This window comes from Elephantulus edwardii, unplaced genomic scaffold, assembly GCF_000299155.1.
Source record: "Elephantulus edwardii isolate Elephantulus edwardi_28Jun2011 unplaced genomic scaffold, EleEdw1.0 scaffold00024, whole genome shotgun sequence".
Classification (NCBI taxonomy): domain Eukaryota; kingdom Metazoa; phylum Chordata; class Mammalia; order Macroscelidea; family Macroscelididae; genus Elephantulus; species Elephantulus edwardii.
In genome coordinates this window covers 7,457,498-7,476,900 of record NW_006399774.1, presented here as the reverse complement: position 1 = coordinate 7,476,900, position 19,403 = coordinate 7,457,498, and the positions used below count along the sequence as shown (strand labels likewise).

Genomic DNA, 19,403 nt, shown 5'->3' with positions numbered 1-19,403 from the left:
AGTGAAACACTGTATATGAGTGTTTGCAAATCAACACAAAATTCTTTAGAAGTATACATGTAAAAATATACAATGTATGTGAATGATTATATAAAGAACAATATAAATGAAAGACAAACCAATAAAAAGAAAATGTTAATTTTTTAATTTTTTTTTAAAAAAAGACTTCAGGGAACAGCTTTAGCTTAGGTTTAAAGGTTTTCTCTGAGTAACAGTTTCTGTAACTCATTCAATCTAACCGCTCTAGAAAGGCCATTAAGGATTTAAAAGTGAAAAAAACAAAAACAAAACCAGAATTTCAAAGTGTTTCACATATCCCCCCTTTTGATCAGGATTCTTTTGATCCAAATACTGTATAAAAATACTCCACAATCGTAGCTTAGCATCTTCAGTGGTTCTGGCCAAAGGAGGCAGGTGTTCATATTCTAATTCCTCCTAGAGTTCTGTCTCCCTTTCATCTTGTATTGTTCGGGGGAATGGAGATCAACTGCTGTATTCTGAGTAACTGCTGGCTAGGTCTTAAGACCTCAGTCACTATGAAGTGAGCCAGGAGGTAGGAAGTACCGAGAAACAATCCGAGCCTAATTGATTAGCAGCAGGACTCTTCCTCTTTGCTGACAAGTGTTTCCTAGGCTGTTTATGCCCCAAACACAAGGAGTCTTCAGAGGACAAGAGACTAAAAATAAAATAAAATAGCTGTGAGAAGGAGCCCTGAGCCAAACCCAGCAAGTGTTAACTCCTCACTAAGATGGTCCTGTCCATATTTTCCAGTTACAAATTCTCCCCCCTCTGTAGTAAGTGGGCTGTAAACGAAGATGCCTGTTTTTAGCTAGTTGTTTTGACTGTGGAAGGTGTTTTTCTAAAGACATAGCATTGTGCAGACTGACTCTGTGACCTGTCCAGCCCTCACAACCCTTCAGTTCTCTGAGGGAAATACACACACGGGACAACACGTGGGGCTTAAACCCTGACGTAAAGACATACACACAGACTCAGGTTTCCAAGGAGCATCCTAACTTCACTAACACTGTGCCCCCTAACCATCCCATCCACAAGCCGGCAGTGTGCGTGCGCGTGGACACACAAACACTCATATTTGTTGACATGCCATCTGCCCAGGCACTAAAACCAAACTCAGTTCCATCAAATGTATCCCAACTTATATGAACTCCACGTGCACCCACAGAATGACACTCCACCCAGTGTTCAAGGCTGTCCCCTTTCATTAGCTGATTGCAAGTCCTTTCTTCAAAAGCACCTCTGAGTATGTTTCAACTACCAAACTTTCAGTGAGTCGCTGAGCACTTAAGGATTTGTTCCTTCCAGAGACATGCTGGCCAGGGGCAGGGGATGAGTTTTATGATCCCAGACACAGTTGTGATCCATAAGCCAGCGGCACCGTGAGGGGGTGGGAAGGCAAGGAGAAGGTGGGAACGACGCGAAGGAGGGCGGGAGGAAATGGTTGAATAGAAAGGCAACCTGCTTGGTAAAACTTTCACTCAAAATCTTGTCGTTGTTATGTGCCACTGAGTCACCTGTGACTCACAGCGACCCTATGTACAAGTGCTCTAAAGCCTGCCCCGTTCTGAGCCAATCTCACTGACTCCAAACACCTGCCTCCCTCATTACCCTATTAACTGTGTCAACCCATCTATCTCATCTGGGGTCTTCCTCTCCTGTGCTGTCCCTCCACCCTTTCAAGCATGATGTCCTTCTCCAAGGACTGCTCCTTCCTGGCCATGTGCCCAAAGTATAAGAGACGGAGCTTCAAAATCCAAGGAGAAACTTGGTTTCACTCTCTGCAAGACAGATCTGTTTGTTTTCTTGGCGGTCCATGGTATGTCCAATACAGAGAGAGAGAGAAAGTTAGGATAGAACACCATGATGACAGTGATGAGGAAGCCAGGTCCTGGCCAACCATCCTCCACTCACATCAGAAGTCAAACCACCAGGAGACACAGTGTCTCAAGCACTCACCTACTCTGGGGCCTGTAATACTTGTCTCCAATTCTCCTGCCTCATTTTTCAGCCATTTCAACCATTCCTCCTCCAGCAAGTCCTCCAGGGCTGCACCTGAGGTTACATTTCCTCAGTCTGTCTTCCTCTTTGATCTGGAGCACCACTGTCTCTGAATTCATGATGTCACAGGGAAATAGTCTGCTGTCTCTCTGAGGACAGATGCCTAACTCACTCCAGAGCCAGGAGCAACTCTTCCTGGATGCCTCTGTGCACACCAGCCTGGTTCAGAGCTCCACTTAACAAACTCACTAGGAACTAAGCAAAAGGCACTCTGCCCAAGACAGCCCCCCCTTCCGCCCCCTGCCACTGTCACAAGGCCAAGCCCCTCTGCTCATAGCCCCTCCGCTCTCCAACAACTTCTCCCCAAAGTTGTGCTTTTTTCCCCAAAGCATTTAAAGGGCCTCAGGATTGTGTTTCATTGTTCCCGCTGCCACCCTTTCCCAATCTTCTAAATTCCATCCATCCGCTCTGTGATTTCAAATTGGCATTGAAATCAACATCGAAAATGAAGTCCACATTCCTCAAAGCCCAGAGTGATCACACGCTGTCAGCTTCGTCCTCATCCTCATGGGCCCACAGCCGCCTCCTCCTTCATCCCAATGAACCCTGGACCAGAGACACACAGGAGGCCGGAAGGGAGAGAGGCCATGGGGGAGGGCAGCACTGTCTCAGGGGCACGAGGTTCTGTCCTTATTTACTTGTTTCCAATAATAAACAGCAAAGAAAACAAACCTCTAACTGGACTTAATTTACAATCCCTCCTCCCTCTGAACTTCAAAGGAAACCCAGCATGTGGATGGGCTGCCTACGTCTGCTCTTCATTGGACATGCTCAAGCGAGCACTGCACCGTCCTGCTCCAGGAACTGTCCTGAAGGTCCTAAAATCATCTATTTTAAGCAAAGCGTGTCACATCACATAAAGCCAGGATGAAGCACAGACCTCATTATCACCAGTGGGGTCTTTACTTGGGGAAGGCATTGACCATGACTTCAGAGAAGCCTTGCTTGGAGACTTTAGCCGGCATGATGTCATCTCACAGTGAGCTCAGCTCAGATTGGCTGGAGACGACCTGACCGGAAAAGTCTCCAGGGAAGTCACTGCATAAATGAAACTCCACAAGGAAGTTGATGCACCTAAATAGTGAGCAGATAATGGAGGGATCCTTTAAATAAGCTGTTAAGAGATAGTGGAGAAAACCAAGCACTTTTAAGGCATCTGGAAAATGATGCCCTCTATTTTGATCTATAAATAGCTTCACTTGTATATGGGTTTTGTTTTGTTTTGTGTGTATGGTTTTTAATCAGCAAAGAGGTGTGTCAGAGCTGCAGCCTTTCCGCATACCTATACAATGTGTAAACCAAGCAAATCATTAGAGAGCTGGACTCTGTGAAGAAGAATGGGGCCTCAGGACTGAAGGAAGACTTATCAACACCCTGTGCTACAGAGATGACGCCACCTGGATTACAGACAGTGAAGAGGACCAGAAGCACTTACTGAAGACAACAAAAGAGTACAGCCTTCAACACCGATGACATCATCAAGAAAAACAAATCTTTACTATCAGAGCAATAGGCCACATCATGATAGATGGAGAACGAACTGAAGTTGCTACAGATTTCATTTTACTTGATCAACAATCAACATCCGTGGTAGTAGCAGCCAAGAACTCAAAATATGTGTTGCCTTGGGAAAGTGTATTGTCAAGGAATTCTCCACAGTGTTAATAAGCAATGATGTCACTTTAAAGACTAAGGTGCTTCCACCCTCCCCCCCACCTTCAATCCTTATACTTATTCTAAGCAGAGGGATAAGGACGTGCTGGGGGAGGGAGGATGCATCATGGGGTTGTACAATTTGATGGGGAGGAGGAGGGATATTGGAAGAATCTCTCCTGGAAAACAATGTATTTGAATTTTGGAATAAACTAGTATAATAATAAAAAAAAATAATAAAGACTAAGGCCACCTGATCCAAGCCGTGTCATTTCAATTGCGTCCTATGCATCTGAAAGTTGGGCAATGAATCAGAAAGACTGAAGAAGAGAACCTATGCCTTTGAACCGTGGTGTTAGAGAAGGTAGTAAATATTTCAAAGGCCACCAGAAGAACGAACAAGTCTGTCTTGGAGGAAGGACAATCAGCGTGCTCCTCGGAGGTGAGGACAGGAAAAACTTCACACCACATACTCAGGGCATGATGTCAGGAGCAGCCTCGGGGAAAAAAATACCACACTGAGGAAGGTGGAGAGTCAGAGGGGGAGAGAAAGACCCTCCACAAGATGGCCCGACACAGGGACTGTGGCAACGGGCTCAAGCTTGTCGAAGAACAGGATGATGATGATGAAGGATAAGGCATTCCGATCTGCCTTCTTCCAGTCACTGTGAAGTCACAGTCAACTCAATGGCATCGAACAACATAACATTCTCTTCTGTTGCACGGGGCGCCATCAACTCAATCACAACGCGTTTTGGTTAGTAGCTGGAAGGAATCCCTGGATGGAGCCTAGCCAATCAGTCAAAAGGTTGTTGGTTCAAATCCACCTACATGAGTTTCAGAAGAAAGTCCTGGAAATCTGCATCAGTGTTGGAATCCCTGTGGACAGCAGTTTCAGCTCCGCACAGAGGGGCTCCCTGGCGGGAGAGAAACGATCAAATGATCTTTGTTGCTGCTGTTGTGTATTGTCGAGTCAGAACCGACCCTCCAGCAGGTTCTCATAGGCAAAGGTGGAGCTCTTGGTTCTAAGAAACACATTGTTTTGTTTGCATGCCTTCTAAATAAATGTGAGACAAAAGATAATTCCACAAGGCTTTCTGGGCTATCTAAGGTCACATGACTCCATGCCAGCCAGGAACAGGGACTTGTTAGGAAGCAGTTTTCACTTAATTAGAAAGTTAAATTAAGAAACTTAGAGCAGCTGGTGGATTCAAACTGCACACCTTTGAGATTACAACTCAGCTTCTTACCACTTGGGCGGCCTTGAGGAATTATCTTTTGTCTCACAATTCTTTATAAGGTGTGCCGACGAAATTATGTGTTTCTTAGAATTAAGATCTAAAATTTGTAAATCTTTGTACCTCTTGAAGTTACATGCATCTGTTCGATAGATTACTAACATTTGCAGATAGAAAAATAAACAAGAGAAAATTATTTGGAGGGGAAAATACCACAGGATGCTGTTGTTCTATGCTGTTGAGTGGCTTGTGAGTCACAGTGATCCTATGTACATTAGCTCTGGAAGATGCCCCATCCCACACCAATCTCATCGTCTCCAAGAGACATAATCCCATCGCTCCAGTCACTGAGTCAATCCATCTCTTGCTGAGTCTTTCTCTCCTGTGCTGTCCCTCCACCCCCCATCCGTCTCCAAGAACTGGTCCCTTCTTGCATCATGCCCAAAGTATATCAGATGAGGCTTCAGAATCCTTGCCTCCATGGAATAGTGTGGTTTCACTATCTCCTGGCTGAACCTGTTTGTTCTCCTGGTAGTACATGGTATATTCAATACTATTCTCCAGCACCACAGCTCAAAGGCCTCAATTCTCCTTCTATCATCCCTAGTCACTGTCCAGATTTCTGATGCATAGCAAGCAATTGTGAAGACTATGGCCTGGAGCAGGCACACCTTAGTCTTTAGACTGACATCATTGCTCTTCACTACTCTGGAGAGGTCCCTGACAGCAGACTTTCTCCAATACAATTCATCTTTTCATTTCCTGGCTGCTGGTACCAAGAGTGTTTATTGTGGAGCCAACCAAACTAAAGCTTGTGAACAATCTCAATCTCTTCATCATCCATCCTGATGCTGTCAATTGGTCCTGTGATGAGAATATTTGTTTTCTTGATGTTGAGCTTCAATCCATAATGAAGACTACAGTCCCTGACTTTCCACAGCAAGCGCTTCAGGTCCTCCTCAGTTTCAGCAAGCAGGGTTGAGTCATCTACGTAATACAGGTTTTGCTGATGAGTCTTCCTCCAATTCTGATGCCACATTCCTGCTCATAGAGCCCAGCCTCCCAGATGATCTCTTCTGCATATAGCTTGAAAAGGTATGGAGATAGGATGCATCCCTATATTTGAACCATGCAGTGTTTCCTTGTTCTGTTCTGACGACCGCCTCCTAGTCCAAGTACAGGTTTTGTATAAGCACAATCAAGTGTTCTGGGATTCCCACTCTTCTCAGAGTCAGCCAGTTTGTTGTGATCCACAGAGTCAAATGCCTTTGCATAGTCAATGAAGCACAGATTCCTCTGTTACTCTCTGTTTTCAGCCAAGATTCATCTGACATTAGCTACAATATCCCTACTACCACGGCCTCTTCTAAACCCAGCCTGCACATCTGCCAGTTCTCTGTTCCCATCATTTTTGGATCATTTTCAGCAGAGTCTTACTTGCATGTGGTATTAATGATAGTGTTCAATAATTTTCTCACCCTTATCACAGGATATGAGAGAAAAAAGATGGATAAGAACCTGCCTCAATCACATCACCATTTAGCAATATTGAAGGAGGGAAAATGTGGGAATAAATTTGATTACTAACACCAACTATATATTGGAAATAGATATAGATCTCACAAACATCATTGTTAAAAGCATGCCTTTTTGCTCAGTTTATTGATTCCAATCAGAAATGTCTTTTCCCATACTCCAAACACTTCACAGTTTTAAACAGACAACACTTTTAAACACGGTTAAACACTGAGACATAATGAAGACAGATAATGTGACTTTAACTGGCAATCAAAGTTTCTTAATTTAACTTTCTCATTAAGTGAAAACTGCTTCCTAACATGTCCCTGTTGCTGGCTGGCATGGAGTCACGTGACCTTAGATAGCCCAGAAGGCCTTGTGGAATTATCTTTCGTCTCACATTTATTTATAAGTTATAAATGCAAACAAAACAATGTGTTTCTTAGAACCAAGATCTGAAATTTATAATTGGTCTGCGTGTTCACCACTGGGCTCCATCTCACTGTTATTGCCTCTGGGTCACTCATCTCCCAGAGAGTTCCCCTCACTTTCTCTGACCTCTCCTCTCCCAAAAGTCATGTTCTGAAGATACTACTGGTCTTTCCTGATGACGGGTCCAGAGTAATCAAAACAAAGCCTGCTCCTCCCCGCTGATAAGGAACATTCTGGCCAGACTTCCACCGACACGAAGAATCAGTCACAGCATATCTCTTAGCACAGCTCTGTCACTCAGGAATTCTCCCTGTAATGAATGACCAAGCGTAAAGAATGGCAGTGTCAAGAACACACTTCCACCCTTTGCTGCAGTCAAGCCCTCAGTCCCTGACCCATGACGTGGAGGGTCTCAGTGGGCACTGCAGCAACTTGCCTGGAGCCCTCCTTGGAGATAAGGTCGGCTGTTGTTTCCTCTGCCCAGCTGCTGACACTCCCCACCAAAGCCCTCTCGGGGAGCACCCAAGTTGGGGTGCAGTCTGCCTGGGGACCACCCATTCCTGTGACTGGTGATGAGAGAGCCCTTGCCTTGACACTGAACCACCCAGAAGGCCTCATCTGTTCCAAGCTCCCAGGGAACCAGCCGAGTCTCCTGTTGCAAATGCCTCACAGGTGTGGAGCCTACAAGCATGTCTCACAAAAACTCCATGAGCCAACGTCCGCCCCAGAGTCTACTTCCAAAAGAGCAGCATCCCTTAGCAACTTTAGAAATCTCAGAGACACTCTCTGAAGCTCTGAGATTGTGTGAGAAAAGCAAGAGAATGATGAAGAAGCCACTTAAGAGTGGAATTATGACGGCTGTGGATGTCTGAGATAACCTGCTGGGAATGTCATGGGTTGACAGTGCCTGGATCCCCATTCTGAACAGTGGTATTGTCCTGGATGACTTTTCAGAAAGAAGCAACCCTTTCTATGACAGGACATGCAACAATGAAGGAGTCAAAATGCAGAGACTAACATTAGAACACTTGAATCAGATGACTGGAGTGGAATACTGCCTTCACCATGCTCAAGAACCAATTCTTTTTATTATTCGTCAGCAGCAACGGCAGTCACCTACTCAAGTTAGCCCTCTAGCTGATTATTACATCATTGCTGGAGTGATTTATCAGGCACCAGACTTGGGCTCAGTTATAAATTCCAGAGTGCTTACTGCAGTGCATGGCTTTCAGTCAGCTTTTGATGAAGCTATGTCATACTGTCAATACCATCCCTCCAAAGCATATTGGTGGCATTTTAAGGATCATGAAGAACAAGATAAAGTCAAACCTAAAGACACGAGGATAGAGCGCGCGCTTTCAGGCTCCGAGGGAGGGGACCAAGGACCACAGGGCGTAGCAGGGCCTGGCGCGTAGCCAGGAAATCAGGAGACGAACTGCATTGGGAAAGTCAGCTGTGAGGGACCTCTCAAGAGTACTGAAGAGCAACGATGTCAGGCTGGAGACTAAGGTGCACCTGATCCGGGATATAGTCTTTGCAATTACATGCTATGCATCAGAGAGTTGGACAGTGAATAGGGTTGATAGAAAGAGCATTGATGCTTTTGAGCTGTGGTGCTGGAGAAGAGTGTTGAATATACCCTGGACTGCTAGGAGAACAAATAGGTTTCTCCTGGAGAGGGAGAGGCCAGAGTGTTCCCTGGAGTCAAGGATTCTGAAGCTTCGTCTGACATATTTTGGGCATGTTGCAAGGAGGGACTGGTCCTTGGAGAGGGACATCATGTTTGGCAGAGTGGAGGGGAGGCGAAGGAGAGGAAGACCTTTGGTGAGATGGACTGATTCTGTGACTGGAGGGGTGGGAATAAGTGCGTTTGAGATGGCTAGGCTGGCACAGGATATAACAGCATTTAGAGCTCTTGTACATAGGATTGCTATGAGTCGCAAGCGACTCGATGGCACGTAACAACAACAAAGTCACGAGAAAAGAAGAACCAAGCTCTATTTTCCAGAGACATCATGTGGACGCCTTACTTTTAGATCTCAGACAAAAATTTCCGCCTAAATTTGTACAGCAAAAGTCTGGAGAAAAACCTGTTCCAGCAGATCAAACAAAGAAAAGATCTAGAACCTTTACTGGAAGCTGTTAAATCGAATGAGAAAGAGACTACAGCGCTTACAGACAGTACGCACAGAAGGACCCCCTGAGAAACGGATGAGACTCCTGTGAGTTTTAGAAGAGACGCTATCAAGACTTGTCTACTACCTTACCTCATTTCTGTGGCAAGCTCATAAACTTTTACGCTTTGACATGTTTTTTAAACAGGTTTCTCCTTTGTATTATTTGTTTCCGTTGTGAACATTTCTTGTGTATCTTTATGTAATCTTTAGTCTGTTGGACTTGTCCAGCCTGCCTCACTTACATGTACCATATATGTGTGTAAAAACACAATAAAGTGTTTTGCAAATATTGCTTTAAAAAAAAGAAGCCGCTTAAACACAAAAAGGCCACATCACTGAGTATATTTTGACTCACAGTGACCCTTCATTGAGTTTATCAGATTCTACATCTTTGTAAGAGGAGACTGCCTGTCTTCCTCCCTTGAAGAAGCTGGTAGGTTCGATCCACTCACCTTAGTTAGCAGCCAACATACTACACACTATGCCACCAGGGCTACTCACCCCTTCTAAAAGGCAAAGAGTGCCCAAGCTGGCTATTGAACACAGAACGTGGAGCTGGGTCAGAGAAAGTATTTTTGTCTTCACAGTTTATTAGGTATAAACAGAAAAATAATGGGCTTCCTCCCCACCCCCAGGAACCCATAGACAGTGTTATACTGATTCACTTTTTATAAATCCACTCTTTGCATTATCCTAATATCCTAGAGGTCTTACTACATGTATTTTTTTTTTCACCAAGAAATATGTAAGAGAGGCAATTAGCTAGGCAAGAAGGAACCATTTGGTACTAGGAAAAGGAGTTGGTAAATATTTCAATATATAAACAGTCCTCAAAAGTTGCAAAGCCTGTCACTGTTACTCACGTCACAAAGATACAGGGAGTATGTAAAGTAAGTACCCAGGTGTGACAGCGTAATGGCAACTTGTGACTCTTGTTCCAAGAGAACACCATTAAATCAGTTCCAATCTAAGTGGAATAGATAACTTCTTCCATTATTATTATTATTATTATTATTATTATTATCTTTTTAAATCAGAGTAACTTTATAAATTCGATCTTTGTTTTGTGGCAGAGATTGGCAGGGGAATGATAACACGAGTATATCCCACAATGCAGCACTGAATGCAGTTCCTACCACTACTGGTCAAACAAAACATGTAAGCTGTTCCCATCAGGTCCATTCCCACGGCCAGCGACCCTCACTGCGGGTTTCAGGCTCTAAATCTCAGCAGGAGGAGACGGCCTATCTTTTCTCCTAGAAGCAGCTGGTGAATTTGAACTTCAACTTTTTAGTACTTTTACTTACTACAACACCAGGACTCTCTATTACTAATGTTGTTGTCGTGTGTACTGTCAAGCTGGAACTGACCCACAGCTGACTCCGGCAGGTTTTCAGAGGCAGTTAATCACAAAGGAGGAGACTGCCCACATTTCTCCCATAGAGTAGCTGGCGGATTTGAACAGTGTGCCATCAGGATTGCGGCACAGCTCCTTACCACAAGGCCACCAGAGTACCCTAATGATAGGATACTTTTAAAGGATGGGTCTAAATGTGGTCTTAACTTGAAAGCACTGTGAGTTGGGAATTCCCTCTGTCTGTGTGGGTGTCCCTACAAGCTAAGTGTGGCTTCAGCACCGGAGCAAGCGACAGCATAACACGGGGAAGGACCCTCTGCGGGCCTACCTGGTTCTCGATGGCCTTCCTGTTCTTCGGGTCGCTGACCACCGACAGCTGCAGCTCGGCCATCTTCTTCATCTTGCTGTCCATGTCGATCTTCTGGAGCAGGCTCTTGGTCTGGCTCTTCAGGAGCCGGACAGTGTCCTCTTTGCCATGCTTCTTGGCAAAAAGGGACGCGCACGCAGAATGGATGGCAGTGACCCAGTTCTCCAGATCCGTCTGGCTCGTGGCCTAAAGACAGGGGCACGGGACACACAAATGCATCAGAGATTGTTGGAAAATGTCTCCAAAGGGGCGGGTCGGCCTGACAGGCCCAACCTATGAAGCCCTTTCACTTCACAAATCAACACCAGTCAACCCTGGCTCACAGCGACCTTACAATAGCTGATTTCAGAAACAGCTGGCCAAGCCTTTCTTCCAAGGTGTCCCCAGCTGGACCTGGACCTCATCCTTACAGAAAGCAGCTGAGGAGAGTGTTGACTGTTCACACCACTAGATTTCATGGCAAGAAGTGTGTTTAAGTTCAAAAGGACACATACTCTCTATCCGAGTCCTCCTTAACTCAGGGGACTCGGGGGGCGGGGGGGGAGGTGTGGAGAGAGGAAAACACTCATTTTCTCAGAGAGAAGAACTAGAAACGTGCTTATGCCCAACAATACGACAAAGGTAAGGAGAAACAAGGAACAGTCGTTGGAACTCTAATGTGCAGCATCCTAAAACGCTGTGTGGTCATTATTTTAAGAAAAAGAAAAAATTCTAGAACCTAAATATTCACACATAAAATAACATCGACAGCGTGACCGTGCTTCTAAAAAAAAGAAAACAGGAAAAATAAACCCCAATGAGAAGCGTGCATAATAACGCTGAAATAGTTCCATGGTCTTCAATACTTCATGTATTTGATACCATCGTCATAGAATATTTTCATATAAGAAAAGCACTTTTTCTTTCAAAACTATACTAAACATTTGAAACAGAAGGTCCTGATGCGCTACTGGTGAGGGGTGTGCTGCCAACCCAAAGGTAGGTGGTTCGAATTCTCCAGCTGCTCCACAGGAGAAAGATGGGCAATCTCCTCCCGTGCAACTTACAGCTTTGGAAAACCTGTTAGCGGGTCAGGTTTAAGTTACCTCCACTGGACAATCGTGAGGTGAGTTTCTGAGTGGAGAAGCCTGAATAACGCTGAAAGGGCAAAGATATATAATGAAAAGTGGCTTAAACTGTCTTTGTCCAGAACTAACCAGATTTGAGGGTCAGATGCTTAGAGAAGTGGCGTATGGGTTGTAAGGGAGCAGACTGACCCCACAGGTCTCACGCCCGGCCCCACCCCTATGCCAAGAGCGTGTGACCCTCCCCCCCCAGAGCCTATGGCTTCTCATCTGGGGGGCAGCTGATGAAAACATGAACCTCATAAGACCCTTTGCACAGAGAGAGTGGACCTTTTGCATTGGTTTATGAGAGTTTCCCTGAAAAACCTTGTTGATCTTCCCCTGACATTCCTGGGAACAGCCTTCCTGCTCATGTGGTCAGTGAAGAGTCTGGACTTTGGGAATTTTGCCCTGAAACTCACTAGATGGAGTCCTTCCTCCAAAGCAAGAGGCATTTCTTGGTTTTGTCTCTTGAAGGGCCCCTCCACCCGCCATCCTCTGGCGCCCACGTACACTCACTGTATGAATGAACCCAGCTGTGACAGCCCCGCAATTGTTAGTCTAGTCTCTCTTTCCTTTGCCAAAATCCACAGCCTAACTCAGCTGCTGCTGTTGTTAGCTGCAGTCAGGCCGGCTTCTGATTCCTGGAAACCCAGGCACTGGGACAGAGTCCTGCCTGGGACTGCTCCACGCCCCTGGGCGCCTGCAGAACGGATCATCGAATATTAGAGGGTTTTCATTGGCTAATTTCAGGAAGTAGAGCGCCAGGCCTTTCTTCCTAGTCTTCAGACATGCAGCTGCAATGAAACCTATTCAGCATCTGAGCAACACGATGAGAGAACCAGCTGGGACTCATGTACCTCCTGAGTGGGAAGTGAGAGTCCACGCTGAGCCTCCACAGACTCCCCAAGGAAGCCAATATTCTATTTCACTTTTAAATGTCATACTGTTTACTTCACTTCAAAAATATTTCGGCATTCTAAAACATACAAGAAAAGGGAACAGAACATTGCAAATTGTGTTTAAATACAGACAGTTCTGGAACTTCCATGGACACCATGGCTCTTGATTTTGTTAACACTGCTGAGTTAGTTCTACAGTTTAAAAGAAACAATTTAAAAATGATGGCATGTAACAAAAACAAAACCAAGAGCTCCCCCAAAAACCTAAATACTTGAGATGCCATCTGGCCCCTCCTTCTCCACAGCTTACCTTTGCTGTTATTGTTAAGTACCATTGAGTAGGACTCACAGTGACTCTACGAACAAGAGACCGGAGCTCCGTCCTATCCTATACTATCCTCATCATTTCTGATACACTTGAGCCCCCGAGCAGTCACTACGTCAGTCCACCTCACAGCGGGTCTCCTTCTCTTTAGATGACCCTGCATTTTCCAATTCTGCATCTTCTTATTCTAATGGTAGGGAAACGTATCGCAGACCCCACTGCCCTCCGAACCCTGTGCCTATCGAGACATGGCCATACCTGGAAAAGGTAGACGTCTCCAAAGGCATTGCTGAGGCAGAAGACGTTCTCCTTCTTGGGGTGCTCCGGGACAGACTGCACAATGCTGTCCTCGGCCAACAGCGCACACCGGGGGGCACTCTGGTCTGAAGAATTCTTCCCGTAGGTCTCATAGAACAGCAGGGTGCATCCTGGGAACAGAGGCAGAGCGTACCTGTCACTTGTGCTGTCACCTGTCTCAGGATCTAGGAAATGGGTAGGAGACAGCCAAGGGGAAGCCAGGACGAGACACAACAAGAGCCAACATCGTGTTAACACTGACTGAAGTGGAGGGGATGCTCAGAAAGGCAGCATCTGAGAAAGCAACAAATGCTGGAGAGGTTGTGGAGAAACTGGAACCCTTATTCACTGTTAGTGGAAGTGTAAAATGGTGCAACCACTGTGGAAGGCGGTATGGCGCTTTTTCAAAAAGTTGCAAATAGAAATACCATCTGACCCAGCAATTCCACTACTGGGCATATACCCCAAAGAGACCATAACTGACATCCAAGCAGATATATGCACACCCATGTTTATCACGGCTTTGTTCACAGTAGCAAGGAGTTGGAAACAACCTAAGTGCCCATCCACAAACGAATGGATAGAGAAGCTCTGGTATATACACACTATGGAATACTACACTGCATTGAAAAACAAGGAACTCATATTATTCAAAATGGGTGACCCTGGAAGACATTCTGCTGAGTGAAATATCTCAGTCACAAAAGGACAAATACTGCATAGTGCCAGTATTATAAAACAGGACTGACATCGGGGTTGGGGGAAAACTAAGAAGAGAGGGGATAAATAATGTATACTGCATTGAAACAGTTGAGGGAGAGAACTGTAAAAAAGGAATATATGATTAGGTATTATTGTCATGAAAAGAGTCCGGAATTAGAGCTGCATAATAAAGTAAATGGGGTGGGGGCTGTGTAACAATGAAAGAATTTTTTTTCCAAAGAAACAAAGCAAATGGGGCACAGGGGGTAGGGAGGAAAATATACAACAATGAATGAAATAGAAGTTCCCTATAAACTTTCATTAAAATCTTAAATAAAAAGAAATGCAGCATCTGTGAGAACAGCGACAGGTATGCACACTGCTCCTTCTTCTTCATCCTCTCCTGAATCCAGTTCCGCATCCTCTCCTGAATCCAGTTCCACATCCTCTCCTGAATCCAGTTCCGCATCCTCTCCTGAATCCAGTTCCACATCCTCTCCTGAATCCAGTTCCGCATCCTCTCCTGAATCCAGTTCCACATCCTCTCCTAAATCCATTTGAATTTCTGGCAGCTCCCCATTAATGTATTGCTATTCTTGTTTCCACTTACTGCACAACAGTATTTCTATAAAAATACAGCAAAATTCTGACACGTTTTGCCTCGCGTCTTCTCCCTTATCCAAATTAGTAATATTATGTAGCATTTACTATCCTGAGAAAACAGTCCACCTCAAGTTGTTTTACATGGTACTTGAAGATAAACAGGTTTGTTTCTGATAGTGGTTTTAAACGCCCTCATCTGTTTCAATGCAGTATACATAATTTATGCAGTTTTTCTCAGTCTCACCTCAACCCTGATGTCAGTCCCGTTCTACAACAGTGGCACTATGCAGTATTTGTCCTTTTGTGACTGAGATATTTCACTCAGATAATGTCCTCCAGGGTCACACATTTTGTATAATATTTCATGAGTTCCTTGTTTTTCAATGCAGTGTAGTATTCCATTGTGTGACTATACCACAGCTTCTCTATCCACTCATTTGTTGATGGGCACTTAGGTTGTTTCCAACTCTTTGCTATTGTGAACAAAGCCACGATAAACATGGGTATGCACCTCTATAGTGTTTTTAAGGCTACAACCCTATAGAAGCAAGTTACCAGGCCTTTTTTACAAGGCACCTCTGGGTGAGTCTGAACTATTAACCTTTGAGTTAGTAGGTGAGCCTTTAACCACCTGCACTCAGGGACTCTCATGGAAGATTACGTTTTAAAAACAGTATTACCTTTGGCAGTCCCGTTCTTAATTTTGAAAGTAAATCTTTAGATAAACAGCTGGGTAACATCAGACAACTAGGGGGTGAGAGCGGGGAGCCCAAGAACCAAGTAGAGGTGACTAGCAAGGCCACCATGTCCAAGTCCTAGTTCTTGGCAATGGGTTAACATTCACTCCCCCGCTTCTCAAAGGCCCCCGCTGGAAAGGTAGCATCTGCAGGAAATGGATATGAACCTGAACAGATGACAGGATGCTGCACGGCTGAAGACTGAGCTACCACAGCTTGGAGCCTTGTTCCACATAGGACACCACCCCAGGGTACAGAACAGCACAGTTCACAGAACAGCACAGAGAACTGTTGCCATTGAACCTGACAAACAGGAAACCCATTTTCAGTGTAGCATCAAATGTAACCCAAGGAGCACGGTGTCTCTAACGCTGAGGCTTGGAGGCAGACGGGAAGGAGTGGCCCCCCAGCAATAAAGGCTGCCATCATCCAAAGTGCAGGCTTGGGCTGGAGGGGGGAGAGCAGAAGCCCTCAGAGCGAAAACAAACGAGAACAGTAGCGGGAATGCACAAGTAGCAGAGGTCATTTTAGAAGACATATCCCTGGAAGAAGGAAAGTAATTACGGTTCCTCTTCCCTCCCATCAATCTTCTTCTCTGACATCCTCATCTGCTCAAAACCAGCCCCCACTGACCTACGTCAGGGCAAAATCTCAATTGTCCTCAAATTACTTCGTAAACTCCTTCCCTGAAACTGGTCCCTGGGCAACACACACAGTTTGCGCCTGACAGCTGACCTCCAGGGAAGTCTGGTAGCCCAGTGGGCAGGGAGCTGCATGGCCAAGCCAAAAGCTGTTGTTGTCGTTAAGTGCTCTCAAGTCGAGTACGACTCATAGTGACTCTTTGAACAAGAGATCTGAACCCTGTTCGATAACTATCATCATTTCTAGAATGTTCATAGAGTTTCTAAGGCCTGTTGTTTATGAAGTGGACGCCAATCCTGCCTCCAAGCCTGTCTTAATCTGGGAGCTCTGCCTGTCCACCATGGGTAACCATTATGACTTTTGACACGCCACTGGTACAATGTTGAGTATCACAGCAACCCCAAGTTTCTCAGTACAGCAAACTGACAGACCAGTGTTATACCACTTCCAACAATGTTTTTCCCAAACACAATTAACATGAAGCCTGAGAGTCCAACCAACTTTTAAATACAAAGGCCCATCCATCCACCGGGTCCTGATTGGCTTAAACAAGAGGCTTCCAGCCCACAGCTGCTTGTGAACTCAATCCATCAGCTTACATAAGACTGTGAACGAAATTTAAAAAAAAAACAAAACAACAAAAAGCCAGACACCCAAACAAACAGTTTAAACTCACTTTAAACAAAATCAAGAGAACCTACCCTCCAATCCACCAGCTGCTCTATGGGAGAAGATGAGTAATTTATATGCAATTTATAGCCTCTGAAAACCCATTGGAGGGTCAGCTATAAGTCAGTGCTGACTTAACAATACTAAGAAAGAAAAAGAAAAGAAAAAAGCCACAAAGTATACTGAATACACCAAGAGAACACTCACATCTCTGTCAAAGTACTGCCAGAATGTTCCTCAGACGTGAGACATCATCTCACATATATTGCGCGTGTCACCTGGAGGGGTCAGTCCCTGGAGGACACCATCCATGGAAAAGTGGAGGGTCAGGGAAGGAGGGAGGACCCTCAAATGAGACGGGTTAACATGGTGATTGCAACAAGAGACTCGAGTGCAGCAAAGACTGGGAGGACCAGACAGAGACAGGCCAGGTCTTGTCCTGTTGTCCTCAGAGTCCAGAGGTGCTGAAGCAGACTCACTAGTCTCGAACGACAGCAACAACAAACTATCCTAAAGGTTGGAGGTTCAAGCACATCCAGCACTGCCTTGGAAGAGAGAAGTGTGGAGACAGGCTCATACAAAGACGGCCACTAAGAAAAATCTATGGAGGGAGAGTTCTTCTCTGTGACACAGGGATCGTCCAGAGTCAGAACTGACTCAATAACATAGGTTTTCATTTCTCCCCTGAGGTCACTTTTGAGGCACAATCAAAGCGCACTCACTGGAAAGCAGAGTCACCCTTGTTGAGTATTTATGACATCCTCCGAGCTCTCCAAGGCAAAGGTGCACCTTGGCCTCCTGTACGTCCCATCTGGATACTTAACCAGACAGTTTGCAATTAACTAGTCCCTGCAGAAAACTGTTCTCAGCTTAATCACATAACACTTTAAGGGTAATTTTTAAAAATCTGCTCCAATGTACATGTGTGTCCAGTAGGTTTTGAACTAAGATTAAACCAAATAGTGAAGTCAAAACATTCCAGATATGATTGTAAGAGAGCTGAACTCAACATACTGAATTCCCAGGGGGACAGGATGCAGAAGCCACATGGAAAAGGTTACGCCAGGAAAAACATCTTATCCCAGCCTTGCCCAGGCTGCAAAGGAAGTGGAGGAATGTGTGATAAGATTTACACTTACAAAGTCCCTTTATCCAGACCTTAAAGGGGCCTGCAAGCAAAAACTTCAGAGCAGACCGCAGGCAGGCCTGGCAGGCCCACCGGTGGTCAGAAGTGAGGAGGCCCACCCTGGCCCTGCCCTCAGCAGCCGGAAATTCCTGGCTTGATGGCTAACTAACTGTTTGTGTCAGCTTGGCTCAGCTGAGGTGCCCAATGGTCTGCTTAAATGCAAGTCACTAGTGGAGATGTTGTGATGGTATTCACACGTGATTAGGATTTAAATAGCTGGCCTTAAGTAAACAGATCCCCCTGCAAGTGTGGGTGGGCCTCAAATGCATCAGTTAAAGGCCTTAACAGCAAGAGCAGAATTTGCTGGAGAGCAAAGGATTTGGCCTCAAAAAATGTAATACAGCCATCCTGCCCGAAGTTCTAAACATGCAAGCAGATTTCTTAAAACAAAACCCCCACTCACTCTCACACTCTAACACACACTCACTCTCTCTCTCTCTCTCTCTCTCTCTTTCTCTCTCTCTCTCTCTCAGAGGTGCCTTGGAAGCAAGAGCTGGTGGTCTGCTTCCAAAATATGACAGCCCTTAAATCCCTATGGAGTATCAAACCTGAATAAAACAAGTTTAATATGGAAAAAAAAAACACAAACCCTATGGAGTTAAGTTCTGTTGTGCACAGGTTATCATGAATCAACCTGATGGGAATTACACACACACTCAAGTTCTGCTCTGCACAGGAGGTTATTGTGAATTGATTTGATGGGAATCACACACACACACACACACACACACACAACCCCCAAAACTAACAGAAGGTCTACCTTCTAGGTTAGCACATTGTAATGTAGAAAAAAAACTTATCGTCATCCCGCCAGAACAGACTCACGTCTGATCCTCTGACAGGTTTTCAGAGACTATAAATCCCACGAAAGATAACTCATATTCCTCCCTCAGAGCACCTGGTGGATTTGAACCACCTGCTTCTGGTTTGTCAGTACAACTCCTTATCCACGAGGCCAGCAGAGCTTAGAGAACCACAATTTCCATCCTTAAACGACACTTGCCTGACTCTCCCCCCCCCGTGACCCTCCAGCAAGCTCTGAACACTTGTCTTTAGGGGCAGGCAAGGCAGAGAAGACATCCTGTGTCTATTTGCCATCAGCACTAATTGTTCTGTGTTTTTCAAGGTTTGATTTGTTTAAGTGTTAATTCTGTATCAGCTTGCCTTCTATCTGTTGGTCTAAGTCTAATCTCTAGAGGACAAGTGCCAATGGTTCCTCTTGTTGGTTTTTGTTTACTTGAGATTTTAATGAAAGTTTATAAAGAACTTAGGTTTCCAGTCCTTCATTCATGAACATTTTCTTCCCTGTCCCCTAACCCCACCCCGAAAGTCACTTTTTTCTTTGGGAAAAAAGTTCTTTCATTGTTATACAGTCTGTCTCCACTGTGAACGAAATTTAAAAAAAAAACAAAACAA

General features: G+C 45.0%; 1 protein-coding gene and 1 pseudogene across 2 annotated transcripts in view; one reads left to right on the top strand and one right to left on the bottom strand.

Annotated features, from left to right (window-relative positions):
- The window catches only part of TIAM2 (T-cell lymphoma invasion and metastasis 2), a 537,146-nt gene that overhangs the window by 135,379 nt on the left and 382,364 nt on the right, over positions 1-19,403 (bottom strand). Inside the window, exons 5-6 of one of the 2 annotated variants that reach the window (XM_006882752.1) lie at positions 13,410-13,579; positions 10,783-11,007 (exon numbers count right to left, since the gene is read on the bottom strand). In XM_006882752.1, coding sequence (XP_006882814.1) covers positions 10,783-11,007; positions 13,410-13,579 — 395 coding nt within the window. Of the gene's footprint in view, positions 1-10,782; positions 11,008-13,409; positions 13,580-19,403 lie in introns of those variants that run through there. The other variant, XM_006882753.1, reaches the window with a different exon arrangement.
- LOC102876947 lies at positions 7,772-9,146 on the top strand (annotated as a pseudogene).